We start from the raw sequence: 17,024 nt of genomic DNA on the forward strand, positions 1-17,024 counted from the left end.
GGGCGGCAGCTGGGCGGCCAAATGCTGCTCCCCTCCCCGACGGACTGAGATACCCCGCGAGCAGCCTGGCAGCGGGACGGAAGGGCGCTCGAGAGCGGCGGCATGGAGGCGGCTGTCCCGGCTCTCTGCACATGCTCAGAGGCCCTCTCGAGGTGCGGGGGTTGCGGTGGGAGTACGGCGGGTGGGCACATGGAGAGGCTGCGGGGCGGTGCCAGGAAGATCCGCCCGGCGGTCAGGTACGGCCTCCCGCCCGCCGGCCCGCCCGCCATTGGGCCCGGCCGGTGTGCGCGGGCGGGCGCGCTCGGAGCCGGGCGGAGCTGTCCTTGGCGGGCGCTGGGCAGAGGCCGTGCCGGAGCGCGTGTGGCGGGGGCGGCGGAGCAGCGGCCGGGCCGCCATGGTGAGTGACGGGGCGAGGGCGCGGCGCGGCGCGGCGCGGCGAGCTGCCCTTCCCCGCTCGGGACTCCGTCTCGCGGGCGGCAGGCGAGGCCGCTCCCTGCGCGGAGCTCCTCCGCTCCTGCCCCGAGATGCGGGCTGCGGCGGCGGGAGCGGAGCCTCCCCGGCCAGAAGCAGTCGGGGCGAGGCGTGCGCGCAGCCCGGCTTCCGCGGGCCCTCCCGGGGCGTCCCCGCAGAGCGAGCGGCGCGCTGCCGGCGCCTCTCCCCGGTCCCCCGCGAGCTCGGCCGGGAAGCCCCAGCGCAGCGCCGCCCGCTCCTTCCGTCTGCGCGGCCTTCTCGACTCGGAGCCGCCGCGGGAGACGCGCCCCCCGCGCGCGGGGCTTCCCCGCCCGTCTCACCCCGGGGGCGGGCTGCGCCTCCCCCGGTCCGTCCGCCAGCCAAGCGGGCAGAGGCGGCGGCGCGGCGAGACTGGGCGCGCTCCTGCTCGGCCCGGGCCGCCCCGCGGGCGCCGCAGGAGGAGACCTCTGCCCCACTGGGCGTGAAAGGGGCCGAGCCCGGCAGGGCGCCAGCCCCTCGGACCCCGCGCCATGGCCGGACCGTCTGACGCACTTGGCGGCCTGCTCCCTCGCCTCGGGCCCCTCCAGCGCCGCCCGGCCCCGCTGCGGCGGTTGTCGAAGGATCCTGGAGGGGGGAGCGTGGGCGTCCACCCCCGCCTCGTGCGGAGCCGGGAGCCCCTGCGCCCCACTGGGGACCAGCCCGGCCACGGCAGCGCGGCGCCCGGGTAGAGTGTCGGGCAAAGGGTGCGCCTGCGTGCTGCGGGCTCCCGCCGGGCGGGACCGGACCGGACCGGACCGGACAGGGGTCAGCCGCGCTGTTGGTGCAGCCCGGGCGGAGGCCTCTTGGCCAGGCAGGGTCTGGGTGGCGTTGCTGTTTCTGGGCTTTCTGGCACTGGAGCGCGGAGACTTTTCTGCTGTCCTTGCAGCAGCTTCTGGTGGGAGAAGGACAGTCTTGTGGCCAGTTGTGCACCAGGGTCATTTGGCACCCAGGCCCAGCAATTGTTGGCACCCTTGGCTGTGACAAAGTTAATCTGGGCTGCAAGTCCAGGCGGGAGCCCAGGTCTACCCACCCAGCAAACCTCAGCTACAGAGGCCCAAGTTCTACCTTCAGCCCAGTTCTGACGGTTGGTTGACCTTGATCTGGGCTCTGAAGTTAAGATAGTGCTCATGCTCGACCCCAGCACAAACGCTGCATTCGTCCCTGACTCAGTGACATACTGCCCCTGCATCTGGAGGTTCAATGTAGCTATCATGGTTAATAACCACTGTTAGACTATCATCCACCAATCGGTGTTTAGAATCCACTTTAAAAGTCATCTGGGCCAGTGTACAACACCCAACCTTCCCACTAATGGCATTTCTAGGGCTGGTGTCATCTGGTCATGATGTCAGCCGCATTAAATTTATTTGTTTTACTATAAAGCAGTGCAAGTTACCCAACCAATCAGTAACCAACAAAAAAAGTGGCCAACTTGATGACACTCACTCAACTGAACAGGAGTTCTAGTATTAGCTCTGATACATGGAAAAAGGAACTGACTCATACTAACATCTTCTTGGTTCCCTGCCGTCTCATAACACCTCATTAGCTCTCAAAACACTCAGACTCATTGGTCACTTGTAAGTTAAGGAAATCCACTTTTTGTGGCATAAGGCAGTTGTGTTTTTCTTTAATGGTGATTTGGCTATAGCTTTTGATAAAACACAGATATTTCAGTGCAGATATTTCATTGCATTCTGCTGTAAATCACACATCAAATGATATATAACATGATGGTATTATTCTTAAAAACCACAATTTTGATCACTAGTGATGTCACCTCCCCCAAGGATGTCACCTTACTAACACTTTATTGGTTCCATACTGTGTCATAATAGCATCTCATTAGCTCTTCGAGCAATCAGTCTCATTGATCCATTTTCTAAGGAAATGTACTTTTTGTTACATAAGACATTTGCATTTTTGTTTTCTGGGTTTTTTGGCCATAGCTTTTGACAGAATGAAGATATTTCTCATTGCATTCTGCTGTAAATTACGCATCAAATGGTAATTTGAAAACACCTTACTAACACCTTATTACAGTGGTTCTCAAACTGTTAGCTCTGGGACCCACTTTTTAGAATGACAATCTGTCTGGGACCCACCAGAAGTGATGTCTTGGCCGGACGTGACATCATTGAAGAAATTAAAATAAATATAAATAATTAAAGTAAAATAAAAATAATAAAATAAGGGGAAGCCAGTCCTGTTTCACCACATGAATTTTCTCTAGCCTGCCTGCAATCACAACCCCCTCCCCCCAAAAAAAATCAGTTAAGATTTTTAGCCCTACCCAGTGCCCAGTTCAATTTTTCTTCTATTTAAACCATTTCGCCATCAGGACACCCCTAGCATTATAAGTCTAAAAAAGAAAAAAAATTAACCTTACCAGCCGAAACCTCTGTTTTATTCCTTTTATTGGGGGGGGCTGCCTTTTGAAGCATTTGTTGGGCAGGGGTGCCCAAACCCCAGCCCTGGGGTCACTTGCGGCCCTGGAGGACTCCCAATCCAGCCTGCAGAGCCCCAGTCTCCAATGAGCTCTGGCCCTCCAGAGACTTGCTGGAGCCCATGCTGGCCCGACACAAATGCTTTGCCTGATGGCCAACTGTTTGACCTCTTGTATGAGCTGAGGGACAAGGGTTCCCTCCACTGCTTGCTGTTTCAGATCTGTGATGCAGCAGTGGCAGCAAAGGAAAGGCTGGCCTAGCTTTGTGCAAGGCCTTTTAGAGGCCATGGACTATTGCCAGATCTTCATTCATGAATGAATGAAGTTTTGCGGAGGTGTTTTCCCGAGTCCCTGAGGCAGTTCATGGCTGAACACAGTCACGTTCTGGCAACTCCTGCAACACTGCTGGAACCAACCATATTGGCCTCTGTCTTTCCATTGGACCATTTCAATGACGTGGAGAGGGGGGATTTGCTGCATGGGTAACAGTCTATCCTCCATATCTACCTTACCCAGGCTTCATGCACTGGAGAGCACACTCTGTTCCAGAACCACCATTCAGAGTGCGATACCACAGTCTTCCAAGACTGAAGGATGCCAACCACCATCCATTCATATAAGTTCCACCTCTAATGTATTCATTTATGTAAATTTATTCGAATTTGAAATGTAAATTAACTCCCACCCCAACACAGTGTCAGAGAAATGATGTGGCCTTCCTGCCAAGAAGTTTGGACACCCCTATTCTTGGGTGTATTTTGGGAGTTGCGTTTTATCGGATCAGGACCATTAGGATGTCATTGGATTCCTCTCAGCCTGCCCTTTCCGATGGACTATGGCAGTGGTTTTCAAACCCTCAGGGAGATTTTGAACTGCAGTAAGTCTTGGTGGGGGTGGGGGGGGAGTCACTAATGGGGCTGCAGGGACTGGGATGCATTCACCAGTTCCTCCACCTCCGCAAAACTGGCCTGATCCAGCTGAACTCTTCTTATGTTCTTATGAGGCAGTGAGTCTGGGGCAGGGGTTGGAGTGAGAGGCAGCCAGGCTGGGGGGGGGGGGTATTCCTTTCTCTCTTCCATGCTTGGAAGGCCTCCTAAAGCACTGGAGGGATCGGCCTGGAGGGATTCTGCAACTATCCCCCTTTGTGACGAAATTGTTTGTGTGCTGGGTCATTTGTGTGTGTGGGAGCTGCTGGGGACGATTGTTCTGAACCTGCACAGGCCCCAGAGAGCAACTGGGTTCTTCCAAGCTGAAGAGATGGGCACCAAGGGAGGGGTCAGTTAGCCAGAGAGCCGAGATGCCTCAAGATGCTTGGCTTGTACCTGACTAAAAAGGACCCTGCCTGGAATCAGCCACACCCCCCTCCCATTTGCAGGGGCTTTCCTCAGTGTGAGATGCAGGGAGCTTGGAGTCCCCCTGCCTATTTTAGGGAAGCCTCTTCTGGCACTGGTGCTCTCCCAGGCTATTGCAACCCTTATGTCAAGCAGAGCTCTGCATGGTGGGGTCTCTTGGGAGGCGCCCTGAACATTCCCTCCCTTGTGCTACTGGCCACTCAGAGCATGGCACCTCCCAGGAGTGCGGCTTCCAGGGCTGCCTCTGCAGCTGATGGAGTTGGGGAGGCCTGCATGAAACCCCAGGAGGGGCCCACAGGCCCAAAGGGGGTTTATCTGTGTATCTGTTTACGTGATTGGACCCCCGCGCTGAAACAGGAGTGAAACATGAAGTGCAGCCATAAAGAATGGGGGGGGGACACACAGATGTCGTGAAGGAGGAGAGCTCCCCCCCCCCACTGCTCTGGCTTGGGACCGCCTTCTCCGGAAGCGGCTGCTGTGCACAGATGTGCTCATTCTGCGTGAGAGCTGCTCTGGTGTCCTTGTCACTCAGGCTGCCCTGCCTGCCTGGGTCATTGTGCTGGCTCCTTCACGCCGCTGCCTGTAGTGGGGGGCTCTGGCTCTGGAGCCCTGCGTGCTGCGCGCATGTCCTGGGCCTGGCAGGTGGCAAAGCTACTAGCTTGGGCCAAGGCAAGGCATGTGGCACTTGGAGCCAACTTCGTGGGGCACCAATCCAGGCAGTAGAGGCGGCTGGACCGCTCCCCCCCCCCCAAACAGCCTGCCAGGCCCTGCTTGGAAGGCCAGGGGAGAGCCGGGCTGCCTCCAGCTGCGCACAGGGGGGGGCTCCCCTAGAAGTGCTGGCAGCCCGGGCTGCACCCCTCCTTGGTGAGCGAATCTGGGGCAGCCACAGAGCCCTTCACGTGGCTGTTCTGTGGAAGACGACACCAGCCTGCCTCGGAACACCCGCTGCGGGGGGCCACCGCTGGGAGGGGGGCGGACTCACCCGAGCGGCCGTCTGCGGGGGCGCCGCGTCCCTTCGCGTCCTGCTGCGGGGGGCCGCCCCCCTCTCGCCGCCCCGGGCCTCTCCTGAGCCCGGCTCCCGCCCGCAGCCCTCGGGGTGCAGCAGCAGGAGGCGAGCCGGGGCAGCGCGGCCCCCGGAGGACCTGCAGAGCCTGCGGCGCAGCTGCCGGCGCGACTTCCGGGCCCGGGTTGCCTTCCCGGGGGCGCCGCTCCTGGGGCTGCGGCAGGGCCCCCCAGGGCAGCCGCGGCGAGATGACCCGCGGCCCCGCTCGTCCCTGTTCCGGGCGCCTCCGGGCCCGGTTGCGACGGGGCGCCTGGCGTGGCGGAGCTGCTCCCGCGGGTGGTGGCTGGGTCCGTGCCCGGGCGAGGCCTCGGCGCCCCTGACTTGTACCCTGCGTGGGTGAAAGCAGCGGCTCTGGCAAGGGCGCAGCCCCATCGCGCGCCCGCAGCTCCTGGGGGGACTCTCCAGGCAGGCACTTCCCAGGACGCCTCCTCCAAGTGCTCTGAAAGGGTTCGCCCCGCACAGCCAGTCGGCAGAAGGTGCCAGGAGCCCTCTCTTTCTAGGCAGCCCAGACTGGCATCCAGCAGTGCCAGCTTTTCCCAGGCCCAGGAAGACAGTCAGTTTGCCAAGAAGGCCTGGCAGGTGTGCTGAGAGCCTCCGTTTGGGGCAGCAAGGAAGGGTCCCCTGCCAGGCCCCCTGCTGAAGCCAGCAGCCTCACTCTGGGAGAGGGCCGGACTGTGACGCCAGTCAGCAGGCAGGCAGGCTGGCCCTGTCAGTGAGGACTCTGCTGTCCTTGGGCTGGGCTCATTGGCAGGCAAGGATGTCAGCAAAGTTTCCTGCAGGGGGAGGGGAGTCAGGCGGGTGGTGTCAGCAGCAGCCTGACCTCTGTGTTCCCCAGCCTGACCTTGCACTGTGTTGCCCGCAGCTCTGACCACCCACCCAGAGCTGTGATGGAGCGGCTTCCTGGCGCCTGAGAGGTTTCTGAGCAAAAAAAAATTGGAGCAGTGGGGAGCTCTTCCCAAGGCTGTGAGCGGTGAGGGAAGGCTTGCTCCAGCAGTGCTGACTGCCCTCACTCTGCCTCAGGGGCCATCACCATTTCTATTGAGTTTGGGGAGTTGTGGCTGGAGGGGCCAGGTCCCCTCCACTGCCTGACAAGGCTTGACAGCTGGGGCCAAATTCCACCTCCATGGTTGCTGCTGGTCTTCAGTTTGCCCCTGAAAACCACTGGCCTGGGACTGTGAGGTGGGGTACCTTGGAGGCGTTACCAACTCCTGTCCCTGTCAGTGTTGACCAGGTGTAGGAGGCAGAAGGCACTGGGGTTCCCAGGGGGTGCCATGGAACTGCTGAGAGCCCTCGTGGCTGCACCCTGGGGTGGCTGCCCCCGCCCTCCCTGGTCTCTCTCTCACGTAGCTTCCCATGGTAGTTTTCTAGCAGTGTGAATTGGGGGGGGGGGATCTCTTTACAGCTCTTGAGAGAAGCCTCTCAGGGACCCAGGAATGCTCAGGGGTTGTCTGGGTCCAGGAGGAGAGGCACCACTGGAGAACAAGGCAAGAGGGTCCCTGGTGCCTTGGCTGACCTGCACAAGCCTCTTATAGGAGTTCTGGCCAAGGAGTTCTGGTCCCCCCCATGGCCCTCATTGGACCAACCTCCCCACAGAAGAAGCAGGGCAGCCTTGCAGTTGCTGTCGCTCAGCGACTGAGCAGCCCGGTTCTGAGTCCCTACTGGAGAGGGGCTGCTAGTCAGTAGCGGTTCATGCCCCTGACTCCCCTCCTGTCCCGTCCAGAAGCATCTTCTGCTTTTCCCTTGCAAAACTTCTGCTTTTCCCTTGCCACCCCAGACCTGCTTAAAAGGCCCTGTGCTTGGCTTTGCCGGAAACTCATTTGGCTTACTCTTTGTCCTTCCTGTTGCTTGTCCCGAAAGTCCAACTCCGAAATGCCCCCCTTCTCCCTCCCCACAGAGTCCAGCTTGAGGAGTTGTCCACTGTTTGCTGGGCAGCTGCTTTTGCTTGAGCCTCCCGACTTGTCTTGTGTGGTTTTGGTGGCCCTGCCCCTCCCATCTCTCACTCCTGAAGTGTCCGATCAAAGTGCAGGTTTGATTGCTGATGCTGCTGTGGCTGCCAGGAATGCAGATCTGGAGTGTTAGTTGGTGTGTGTCTGCTGGGGAGACAGCCCTGCCTGAACTGTGAGGCTCCACATGGCTTGACAGAGCATGACTTCCCTGGTTCAAAACTCACCTCGACCAGAACCTTGCTAGGTGACCTCAGGCCAACCATTTCCTCTGGGCCTCAGTCTTCCCAGTCTGCAGCATGGAGCTAATCATACTAGTCTTCTGGGGTGGCGGTGCATGCTCAGAGCACCTGCAAGGGTGAGATGGTGGGGCTTGCAGAGAGGACTGTCTTCCTCCTGCCAGGAGGATTCTGCATGGCTCTGGAAGAAGAAATTCCCCCCTCAGGTGGAGGGAAGGGTGCTCTGGAAAAGTGGGGCAGGCCTCAGAATAGTCTCCTGCCCGTCTCCTCTGCCCTGGCAGTGCAGGTGTCACATGTGTCAGGTGTGCGTTGTGTTTTTTGGTTGGCAAGTGTGGCTATCAAGGGCTTTGTGTAGGCTGCAAACATGTGCTCTACAAGCGCATGTTTGCAAACCAAAACAAGAGAAGACTGTGCGTCATTTTCTGGACCGTGCAAACTAATTGGAACTGAAATATTGAATGGGGGAAGAAAAACCAATGAAGTGAATTTGAGAGCTGACTCCTGAAGGCTATCTTGGATCTATTTTAAAAATCAGGCTACTTGGGAATATTTCAAGGCACCCCCCCCCGCCACAGGCAACAAAAACAATGGTGCCTTAATCTAGACTGGAGACATGGCGGGGGCGGGGGGCGGGAACACGTTTCCAAGCAGTGGTCAGTGGTTTGTGTGTATCGTGGACTCTTGCCACAAGAGTAGGCCTTGCCTTCCAGCAGCACCCAAGCTTCTCAATGGAGTAGTCTACCCGCATCCAGGTGCAGTCTACTTTTGCATAATAATAATAAATTGTATTGGCAACCTTCAGTCTCGAAAGACTATGGTATCGCACTCTGAAAGGTGGTTCTGGCACAGCGTCTAGTGTGGCTGAAAAGGCCAATCCGGGAGTGACAATCCCTTCCACACCCATTATAATAATAATAATAATAATACAGGTATTTCTATACCGCCTTTCTTGGTCCTCAGATTTCTCCTTAGACTTTATTCAAGGCGGTTTACATAGGCAGGCAATTTAAATCCCAGTAGGGATTTTTACAATTTGAAAGAAGGTTTCTATCTTTCAAGAAACCACAACATTCAAGATGTTTCTTTCATGATCTGGCCGCACATTCTGGCCTCCATCCTCCCACGCTCAGAGCAGATGGAATAGCTCGGCTCAGCTTGTCAGCTGCTTCAAGGTCGCACGGTGCCGGTGGCCTCGAACTGGCGACCTTCGGATGTTATCTTCAGGCAAATGGAGGCTCAATCCTCTAGACCAGACCTCCTGCCCAGATGTGGTGGGGGACACAAGCAGGGCAGGTGCATCTCCTCCATACATGTGGGCTGTGAGCTCTGCTGGGCTGTGGGATGCTGCGCTTGAGGGACCGGCCAGCAGGGCTCCTCTTTCAGCTTCTTCCTCAGTGGGCCTGCAAGTGTTTGTCTCCCTCGCTCACTGGAGGGATGGGCTGCTCGCTTGCTTGGGCACTTCGTTTTTCTTCCTCCTTTGTTCTGTGCCCCTTTTGAGGGAGTAGGAAAGCTGCAGACAATCTCTTCTGGCCTTCTGCCCCTCCCCCAAGGCTGGCCCTGTTTGTTTACCCTGTAATTGGAGCTCCCTATAGGGCCAGTTGGCTTCCAAGGTGTAAGGAGACACCCTTCTTGCCTCTCCCTTTGAAATGTCAGCTCCAGCAGAGCTGCTTCTAGGGCTGGGGGAGAAAAGGAGGGGTTGGAGGAGTGGCAGGCCTGAGCCTGGGGGGAGCGTTTGGTGGGGGGAGCGCTCTCCTTGCTCATAGAACTCCTCCCCCCTCAGGCTAGGGTCGAAACCTTGACTTGGTCACCCAGCACTCTGCTGGATTAGATCTCACTTGGTGTTGTCTGGCTGGGTTCTGTGGTTGGGATCCTGGAAAGGCAGGCCTTGAGGGGGGGAAGGTCCTGTCAGGGGCTGTGTGTGTGAGCACCCTGAACACAGCCCACCTTCTTCCCTCCCGCTTGCCCAGAGCTCTACAGCCAACCCTGCTTCACATTGGGCAGGTGGGGTGGGGGGTTCTTTTGGCAACTCAGAAGAGGATCTTGTTAGCAAGCTTCTGCCTGCCTTGGTCTCTTGCTTGGTCTTGGCAGCGTCTCTGGCTGTTTACTCGCAGAACTGGTCCTGTTGTGGAGCCCTCTGGGGGTGAGCTTGGACTTTCCACTCTTGGTACCAGCCAGCAAGACCTGCTGGGGTGGGGGCTTGAGGGAGGAGACAGCCAAGTGCAGGGAAGAGCCGTGGGAGATCTCCCCACCTGAGCCTCTAGAGAGTGTCTGCTGGGAACATGTGGTATAATGGTGTCTCTGTGAACTGTTGGCGGCTGGAGGATTGGCAGAGCTCTTGGGTTTTGAAGGTGCAGGCCTTGTGTGGTTTCAAGGAAGCCCAAGGAAGCAAATCCCAAGGGAGCGAGCCATGGACACACATCTGTGCTCTCCTTCTGTGACAGAAGCACTGGGAAGGTGGCTCGTCAAACACTTTGGTCTTTGCTTTGCGCTGGTTGATGGCCTTGCTGCGGGAAGTGGCCAGTTGATCTGTCCATTAGCAAAGTGGAAGTGCCCCAAGGCAGCCAGCTGTGTGGTTGTGAATGTGTGTGTGAGTGGGTGTAGTGGGAAGGGGGGCTGTGGCTGTTTCCCAAGTGATAGCCCTGGCTATGCCTGGTGGCTAGAGTTCTGATTGGCCATCCTAGAGTTGTGAGGTGAGGGATTCAAACTTGCTGAGGCCTTGGCAGCAAGGCAAGCCCCAGAGCTCTGTGTGGCAGAGTCGTAGCTAGGTCATTTGACACCCAGGGCCCATAAATTTTTGTCACCCCATATGATTTAACTATTAATTAATTGCTAATTTATTTAATTAATTCACTTTTTATACCACCTTTTCTCTAAGCAGCTCAGGGTGGTGTACATGGTTCCTCCCCTTATTTTGTCCTCACAACAGCCCTGTGAGGTAGGTGAGATAGAGATAGTAATAGTCATGACACAGAATGAATAATCATAATGGCCAAAAAATAAATGCAGTGAATATTTCTCCACAAGCAATGGATGAAATTCTGCATCAAATGGTATAGAACATGATGGTATTATTCCTAAAAGCCAGGATTTCCAGAATTTTGGTCACTAGCGTGTCACCCCCTCCCCCTCTGGATGTCTCATTGGCCTGTTTTGATGTCTTCATGGCTGGAAGTGACATCATCAAGCAAAATAAAATAATTATAATAATTAAATAATAATAATAATTAAATTAAAGAAAAACAGATAAATAAGGGGAAGCCAGCCCTGTTTCACCAAGTGAATTTTCTCTGTAGCCTGCCTGCAATAACATCCCCCCCCCACAAATAAATTAGTGAGATTTTCAGCCCTCCCCAGTGCCCACCTTACCAGCTCAAGCCTCTGGTTTATTCTTTGGGGGTCTGCCTTCTAGAGCATTTGTTGAGCTCCACTTTCATTAGATGGGGACCATGCAGCTAGCCTTGCATTCCCCTTTGCCTGACTTGACCAGGAGCCAAGGCACATTTGCTTACTCGTGAGTAAATGCGACCGTGTGGCTTACTTTCGCTTTCCATAGGGCTCAATACATTTGTCTGCTTGGAGGGAAGGACTTCCTTCTTGGGTGTTTTTTTGGGGGGTGCTTTCATTGGGTAGGAACCATTCTGGTGTCATTGGATTCCTCTCAGGCTGCCCTTTCCGATGAACTATGGCAAGTTCGCCTACTCACGAGTGAACGAGCGATATGACTCAGTTTCGGTTTCCATAGGGCTCAATGCATATTTTGGTTTCCGGTTTTCTGGTCATAACTTTTGATAGAAAGGAGTTATTTCAATGCGGTTTTTTGCACTGCATTCCGCTGGAAATTCCGCATCCAATGGCATATAGCATGACGAGGTTACTCCTAACCATCGTGATGCTGGTGATGTTGGGGCATTTATGGTGTTACACCCCCCCCAAGAGTGGTACCCGGGGCGGATTGCCCCCCCCCCCGCTAGCTATGCCACTACTGTGTGGGACAGCCTCCTTTTGTGACAGGGTCGTACCTGCGAAGGGTGCTACAGTCCTCTCCCACCGAGGTGGGCTGTGACCTTCCCTGCCCTTGACTGGTCTGAGCAAGGTGTCTGGGGCTGGATGGCCACTTGGCTGCCCCTTGGCCAACCCGTAGCCCCTTTGGTCCAGGGAGGTGCGCTGCTGGTTCTGTCGTTCTGCAACAGGCAGGAAACAGTAGGTCTGTGGGAGTGTAGGCCACTTCCTGTGTGTCTCGAGGTTTGAGAACTGATAGTGACCATGGCGGCAGCACCAGGCGTGGAGTGGTATCAGAGCAGGAAGCAGAGAGGGACAGCTGGCCTGACCGGTAGCCGGTAGCAGTGGCAGCCAAGCTGTGCTGACGCACCCAGAGGAGGGGGGCAGAGCCCCCTAAGTGCCCAGTGGACTTGGCTATCAGTGCAATTGGAGGAGGGTGGTTGATCAGTGGGGCTGGGGCTCCCCGCGCCCTGGGGCTCCCCGCGCCCAGGGCAACCCCCAGAATTCCAGAATTTTGGTTCTCCCAAAACGGTCTTGGGTGAGAGGGCCAGGAGGAGACTGCTTCCCAGGCCCCGGGGGTTTTGTTTGATGCCATTGGGCTTAGGGGAAGAGGCTGCTCTTGCCCTGGTGCCCTGGCAGGGGCCAGCTCGGGTGCTTTAGGAGCTGTCTGCAGAGAGGGGAGGGTGGGCAGGGGATGAATGGAGCAGGCGGGGTGGAGTGGAGCGGCAAGGCTGGCGGTTATGGGAAGGCAAGGGAGGGCCTCACAGCGACAATCCTCTGGGCGCCTGCTCTGGAATGTCGCTCAGCGAGGCCTTCCCAGCCTTCCTGTTTTTTGTTCCCGCTGCTTGCCAGTCCACCAGCCCTGGTGTTTGCAGAGGGGGGTAGACGCCTGTCTCTTGCAGTCTGCCCTGGGCTGCTTTTCTCCTGGGAGACTGAGCAGTGCAGGGAATGGTCCAGGCAAGGGGGGTTGCATAAGTGAGCGGGGCAGAGGGGAGACAACTGTGGGTGGGCTGACCTTGCTGCTTCCTTGTTATGAGGTGGTTCGGTGGCCTCAGAGTGTGGAGCTGCTTCCACTCAGGCTTGGGGGAGTCTCTGCCCTGGCGGGATGGATGCCTCCTCAATGTGCCACAGGCCTGCCTCTGGCCCTCCATGCGCTGCCTCTTGCTGCTGCTGAGACTCGGGGGAGTGGGGGCAGAGGAAGAGTGGCCCTGTCATTCTCCAGGTGGAGCTGGTGATGCTTGGACAGTATTGGCGTGACTGAGCTGAGCATGATGTGCCTGGCAGCTTGCAGTGCAGTGCCCCAGTCGGCTGGCCTGGAGGCGCTCAGGAACTCTGTCCTCCCTTTGGCCTTGCAGATGTCGACATACAAGCGGGCCACCCTGGATGAGGAAGAGCTGGTGGACTCCGTGGAAGGCGAGGTGTACCCCAATGGCACACAGGTAAGGATGTTTTCCCTTGCTCAGGGCTGTGGTGGGCACACATGAAATGGAGGAAGAGGGGCTACCTGCAGAAGGGCTCTGGGCAGGTGGAACAGGAAGATGGCCTGGTGCCCCAGAAGGGGTGTTAGAGGACTGGTACTTCGCTCTGGCCCCTCTCCAGAGACCACTGGCCACTGCGCTGCTTGGGCATGGGGTACTCTGAGGGGGATCTGTCCCACCACAAGGCTAAGGGGGCAGTGCTGCAGGGAGTCCCACCTGGCTGTTCTGGGGAGGCCCCGTCCATCTGGGACTCCACGAGAATTGACTGGGAGGAGGTGCCCCAGGGACTGGGGAGAGTGCCTGGTGCGCTGGGACCGAGTTTACTGCTTGCAGCCACCCCCTGACCCCTGATCCTGGCTCAGACTGGCCACATTGGTTGTTCTGTCTCCAGCTGCCCCCCTCCCATTTGCCTGGGTGAATAGATGGTGGCCAACGGAGGGGGCTGCTGCTTCCCATCCTACCAGACCCAGCCCTTGCTCCTGGGCTAGTGCTGTCCCATCAGCTCTGCCAGTGACGTAGCTGAGGAGGTGCAGGGGGTAGCAATTGCACCGGGCTACAGGCTTTAGGGGGGCAACAAGCTGAGCTTGACACTAGTGGCCAAAATTGTGAAAACATTGGTATGTACAAATAATACCATCATGTTATATATCATTGGAAAGGTAATTTAATGCTGAATGCAATGAAACAAACCACTTTGGAATATCTGTATTCTATCAGACATTATGGTCAATTACCCTGAAAGCTTTTTATTTATTTACTTAATAAATTAAATTTGATTTCGTTGTGGGGGGGGGGGCCTACAAAATCTTATTGAACCCCAGGCAGCAGATGTCTTAGCTATGCCAGTGTCCCATTTTTCACTTTTTTAGAAGTCTGGGTGTGGTGTCGTTTCTGGAAGTGATGTCACTTCCAGGGCATCATTTTGGGCACCAGGGCACCAGGCTACACTTTCACTAGGTCTGCCACTGGGCTCCGCTTGCAGGCAATTTCAGCTTCTCTCTCCCAGATGTGGAACTCTGCCTTGGCCGCAGTGGAGTTGACTTTGGGTCTTGTCGGCAGTGCTTGGGAGGCAGCCTGTCTTTCCCAGCCCTCCAGCTCCCCGAGGGTACTTTCTCTTCTGCAGCATATAATAGGTGGAGGGGATCTGAGCTGCTGCTGGTCCAGGGGTGCCCAGGTGCTGGCAGGGTTGGGGGAGGAGCAGTGCCTGCAGTGAGACCTCAGGAGTGAGCTGGGGGGGAGGGGGCTGGCCTTCCCCACCCACATTTGCACTGCTGCCAGAGAGTGCAGCAGCCCACGCGGTCCCGTTGGCTGACCCAACCAGTGAAAGGAGAGAGCTGTGGCTGTGGCTAACTTGGGGGCAACCTCAATCCTGGGAGGAGCTGCACAGAGCCAAGCCCCCCGCAGCCCCCCGCAGTCCCTCTCCCTGACTTGGTGCAGGCTTGATGCATACCTGGAAAGAATTGTCGCTGCTCCTGCTTTATTTTAAGGGGGTGGGAGCGGAAGGTCTGTTGCCAGTGACAGGATATCCTGGCAGGCAGAAGTGGTTGGGGGGAGACTTGGGAGGCCAGTGGTGGTTTTTGTGGCAGGCCCCCTCCTGCTGTGCAAGAAGGCCAGGCGTGCTTGTCTTCTCTGCCATCGTAGGTGGTGGATGCTGTGCAGTGGGGGTGGGGAGGTCAGCAGGGGCAGCAGAGACCCCTGGAGACCCCCTTCCTCCCAGCCCTGTGAAGGCCGATGGTGCAAGAGGACCATTGCCCTCAGCCCAGGCAGCCTGTGGCTGGCAGAGGCTCGCTATAACCCCCCCCTGCCCCTCCAGTCTGCCTCTCTCCTACCTGGCTGTGCTGTAGAGTCCTGGCTGGCCTGGGTTGTGGAACTCTTTTTGGGTCCTTGTGTGTTGCTCTAGCTGTCTGTACTGGGGCTTTGTCTGGGGGCTGAATCTCTCCCCTCCCCTTCCCTGCTTCCTGTCTCCCCATCCAGCACCCCCCCCCCGCTCCCTCACAGTCTCCGTCTCACACATACCCCCGCCCCCGGCTTTTCGACATCAGTGTGTGTGTGGATATGTGCCTTTTCGGCACAGAAATCCTTGAGTGCTTTGAGGACAGCTCCACACCCCCTCCTGGCCCTTGTGCTGTCCCTGGACGCCAGTCGCCTGGCTACCCTGCTACCTCTGCCCACACAATAGCATTCCTCGGACACCTTGGATGGTTGTGTGGGGGCCCTGTGTGAAGCTGATCCAGGCAGGACCACAGTGAGGGCGGTAGAGGATTCTTGGCAGGGAAGGCTTTGCTTGACTGACCAGAGAGAGGCCCCCTCCTGCGCCCCTCCAAGTGCAGGGGAAACTGGTGCCTGGGCCTTGGGAGGTGGGTTGCTCCTACCAGGAGTCCCTCTCCAGGAGGAAGGTGAATGGAGTAGAAGCTCCAGCACCCAAGGCACCGCTGAGGCCAAGTCCTTGCATACCAAGCACCGTCTCTGCCAGGCTGCCATCTGTTCCCTGATGCTCCCACTGCCCAGTGAGCTTCACTCCTCTCGTGGGAGGCAGGCAGAGCTGGTGGGCCCTCCATGGAGGCCCTGGGTGACTGGCTCCTCAGCCTTAGGCTGGGACTGTGTCCTTGGAAGCACTGGCCAGTTGGGCAGGCAGGTGCAGGAGCACTGGTGGGCCCTGGGAGTGCTGGCCTGCTTCAGAGTTGCTCTGGGGACCTGAAAGAGGAGGAGTGAGTGACCAGCCTGTCCTGGGAGGGGGCCCTGACAAATGGACCTGTGGCTTGTTCCAGCCCCTTGTGGTGGCCTGTTCTGCAGCATACGCTGGGCACTGTGGGCAGAAGGAGCTGTCTTAGGCAGCGGTCCTCTGCCCAGCCAGCCCTCCTTGTGGACTCCCCTGCTGTGTCCCTGCAAACTTCTGGGATTTTTCTTTGCTGCCACTGCAGTGATTCTACTGGAGAAATCTGCCCTGGCCTGTTGGGGCCGTCTTTGCCACCTGGCTCTCCCCTCCCTTGGAAAAGGGGCAGTTGCTCGGCTCTTGGTCCAGGAGCAAATGGGCAGACGTGGGCTGACCTGGAGCAAGACAGCTGCAGAACCAGGGTTGGGTCTGGCTTACTGCAGGCTTACTGCAAACCCGCCCCCCCTGCCCGAACCATCTGTAACCAAAACTCCTTGTGCTGAGACAAGTGCCCCCCCCCAGACCTGGCAGGACCAGTTGGAGCTTCAGTCTCACTGGACTCCTCCCATGGCCCCCTGATGGCACACCAAGTATCCTTGGGGTGAGTAGGCAATCAGTGCAGCCATTTCCATTCCCACGGCTGTCGTCCTGCTTCCTGGTCTTCCTGCAGACAAGGCAGCTTCTGTTACACCTTGTTGATGGTGAGATGATCGTGTTGGCTGGGGAGGGACAGTGTTTGCAATGTTGTGAGCTCACTGGATGGATTAACACTGAGCAAGACATCTCTCCCCTGGCTGGCCGGCCAACCGCCTGTGTGCCTGCCTGTCCCTCGGCCACCTTCTCCTCTCCTTCCCTGGACCTGAACCCGGCTGGGGCTCTGGGACTGACCCCCCCCCTTTGAGCCTCGGGATGTTTTGGGCCAAGTACTGCCTGCAGTAGTCAGAGGGGATCTTGCGCTTCATGGCCACTTTGCTGCAGCACTGCTTCCTGATGGGGAGAACGTGGTCAGCCAGGCTCTTGTTCTGGGACCTCTCGGCTGCCCACAGTGGGGCATGGAAGTGACTCACACCCTTTCTCCTTGATAGGAAGGGGCCCTGTCCTAGGACTGCTGCTCCCCCCTCTAGTCCCAGGGCTCCCTATTCTGTTTTCTGGCATGTTGAGTCTCCTCCTCTTCAGTGGAAACTTGTGTCTTGTGGCATCCTGGCTCCTTTTCGGTCCTGCCGGCTCCCACTAGCTGCCTCTTGGCCTGGGGAGCAGCTGCTCAAGGGAGTCCTCGCTCCCTGCAGCCCCTGTCCTGTGTCTGAGGGCGCTGTGACCAGGAGGTGCTCCTCCTTCACCTCTCCCCCTCAGGACAGCAGCTGC

General features: G+C 57.5%; 1 protein-coding gene across 6 annotated transcripts in view; it reads left to right on the top strand.

The window, feature by feature from the left end:
- The window catches only part of ECE1 (endothelin converting enzyme 1), a 33,185-nt gene continuing 16,161 nt past the window's right edge, over window positions 1-17,024 (top strand). The window contains exons 1-2 of one of the 6 annotated variants that reach the window (XM_066637912.1): window positions 1-152; window positions 12,887-12,970. In XM_066637912.1, coding sequence (XP_066494009.1) covers window positions 132-152; window positions 12,887-12,970 — 105 coding nt within the window. In that variant the 5' untranslated portion in view covers window positions 1-131. Of the gene's footprint in view, window positions 153-270; window positions 398-6,238; window positions 6,321-12,394; window positions 12,507-12,599; window positions 12,754-12,886; window positions 12,971-17,024 lie in introns of those variants that run through there. The other 5 variants (XM_066637914.1, XM_066637916.1, XM_066637913.1 and 2 more) reach the window with 5 other exon arrangements.

Source organism: Tiliqua scincoides, chromosome 9 (genome assembly GCF_035046505.1).
Source record: "Tiliqua scincoides isolate rTilSci1 chromosome 9, rTilSci1.hap2, whole genome shotgun sequence".
NCBI classification, from domain to species: domain Eukaryota; kingdom Metazoa; phylum Chordata; class Lepidosauria; order Squamata; family Scincidae; genus Tiliqua; species Tiliqua scincoides.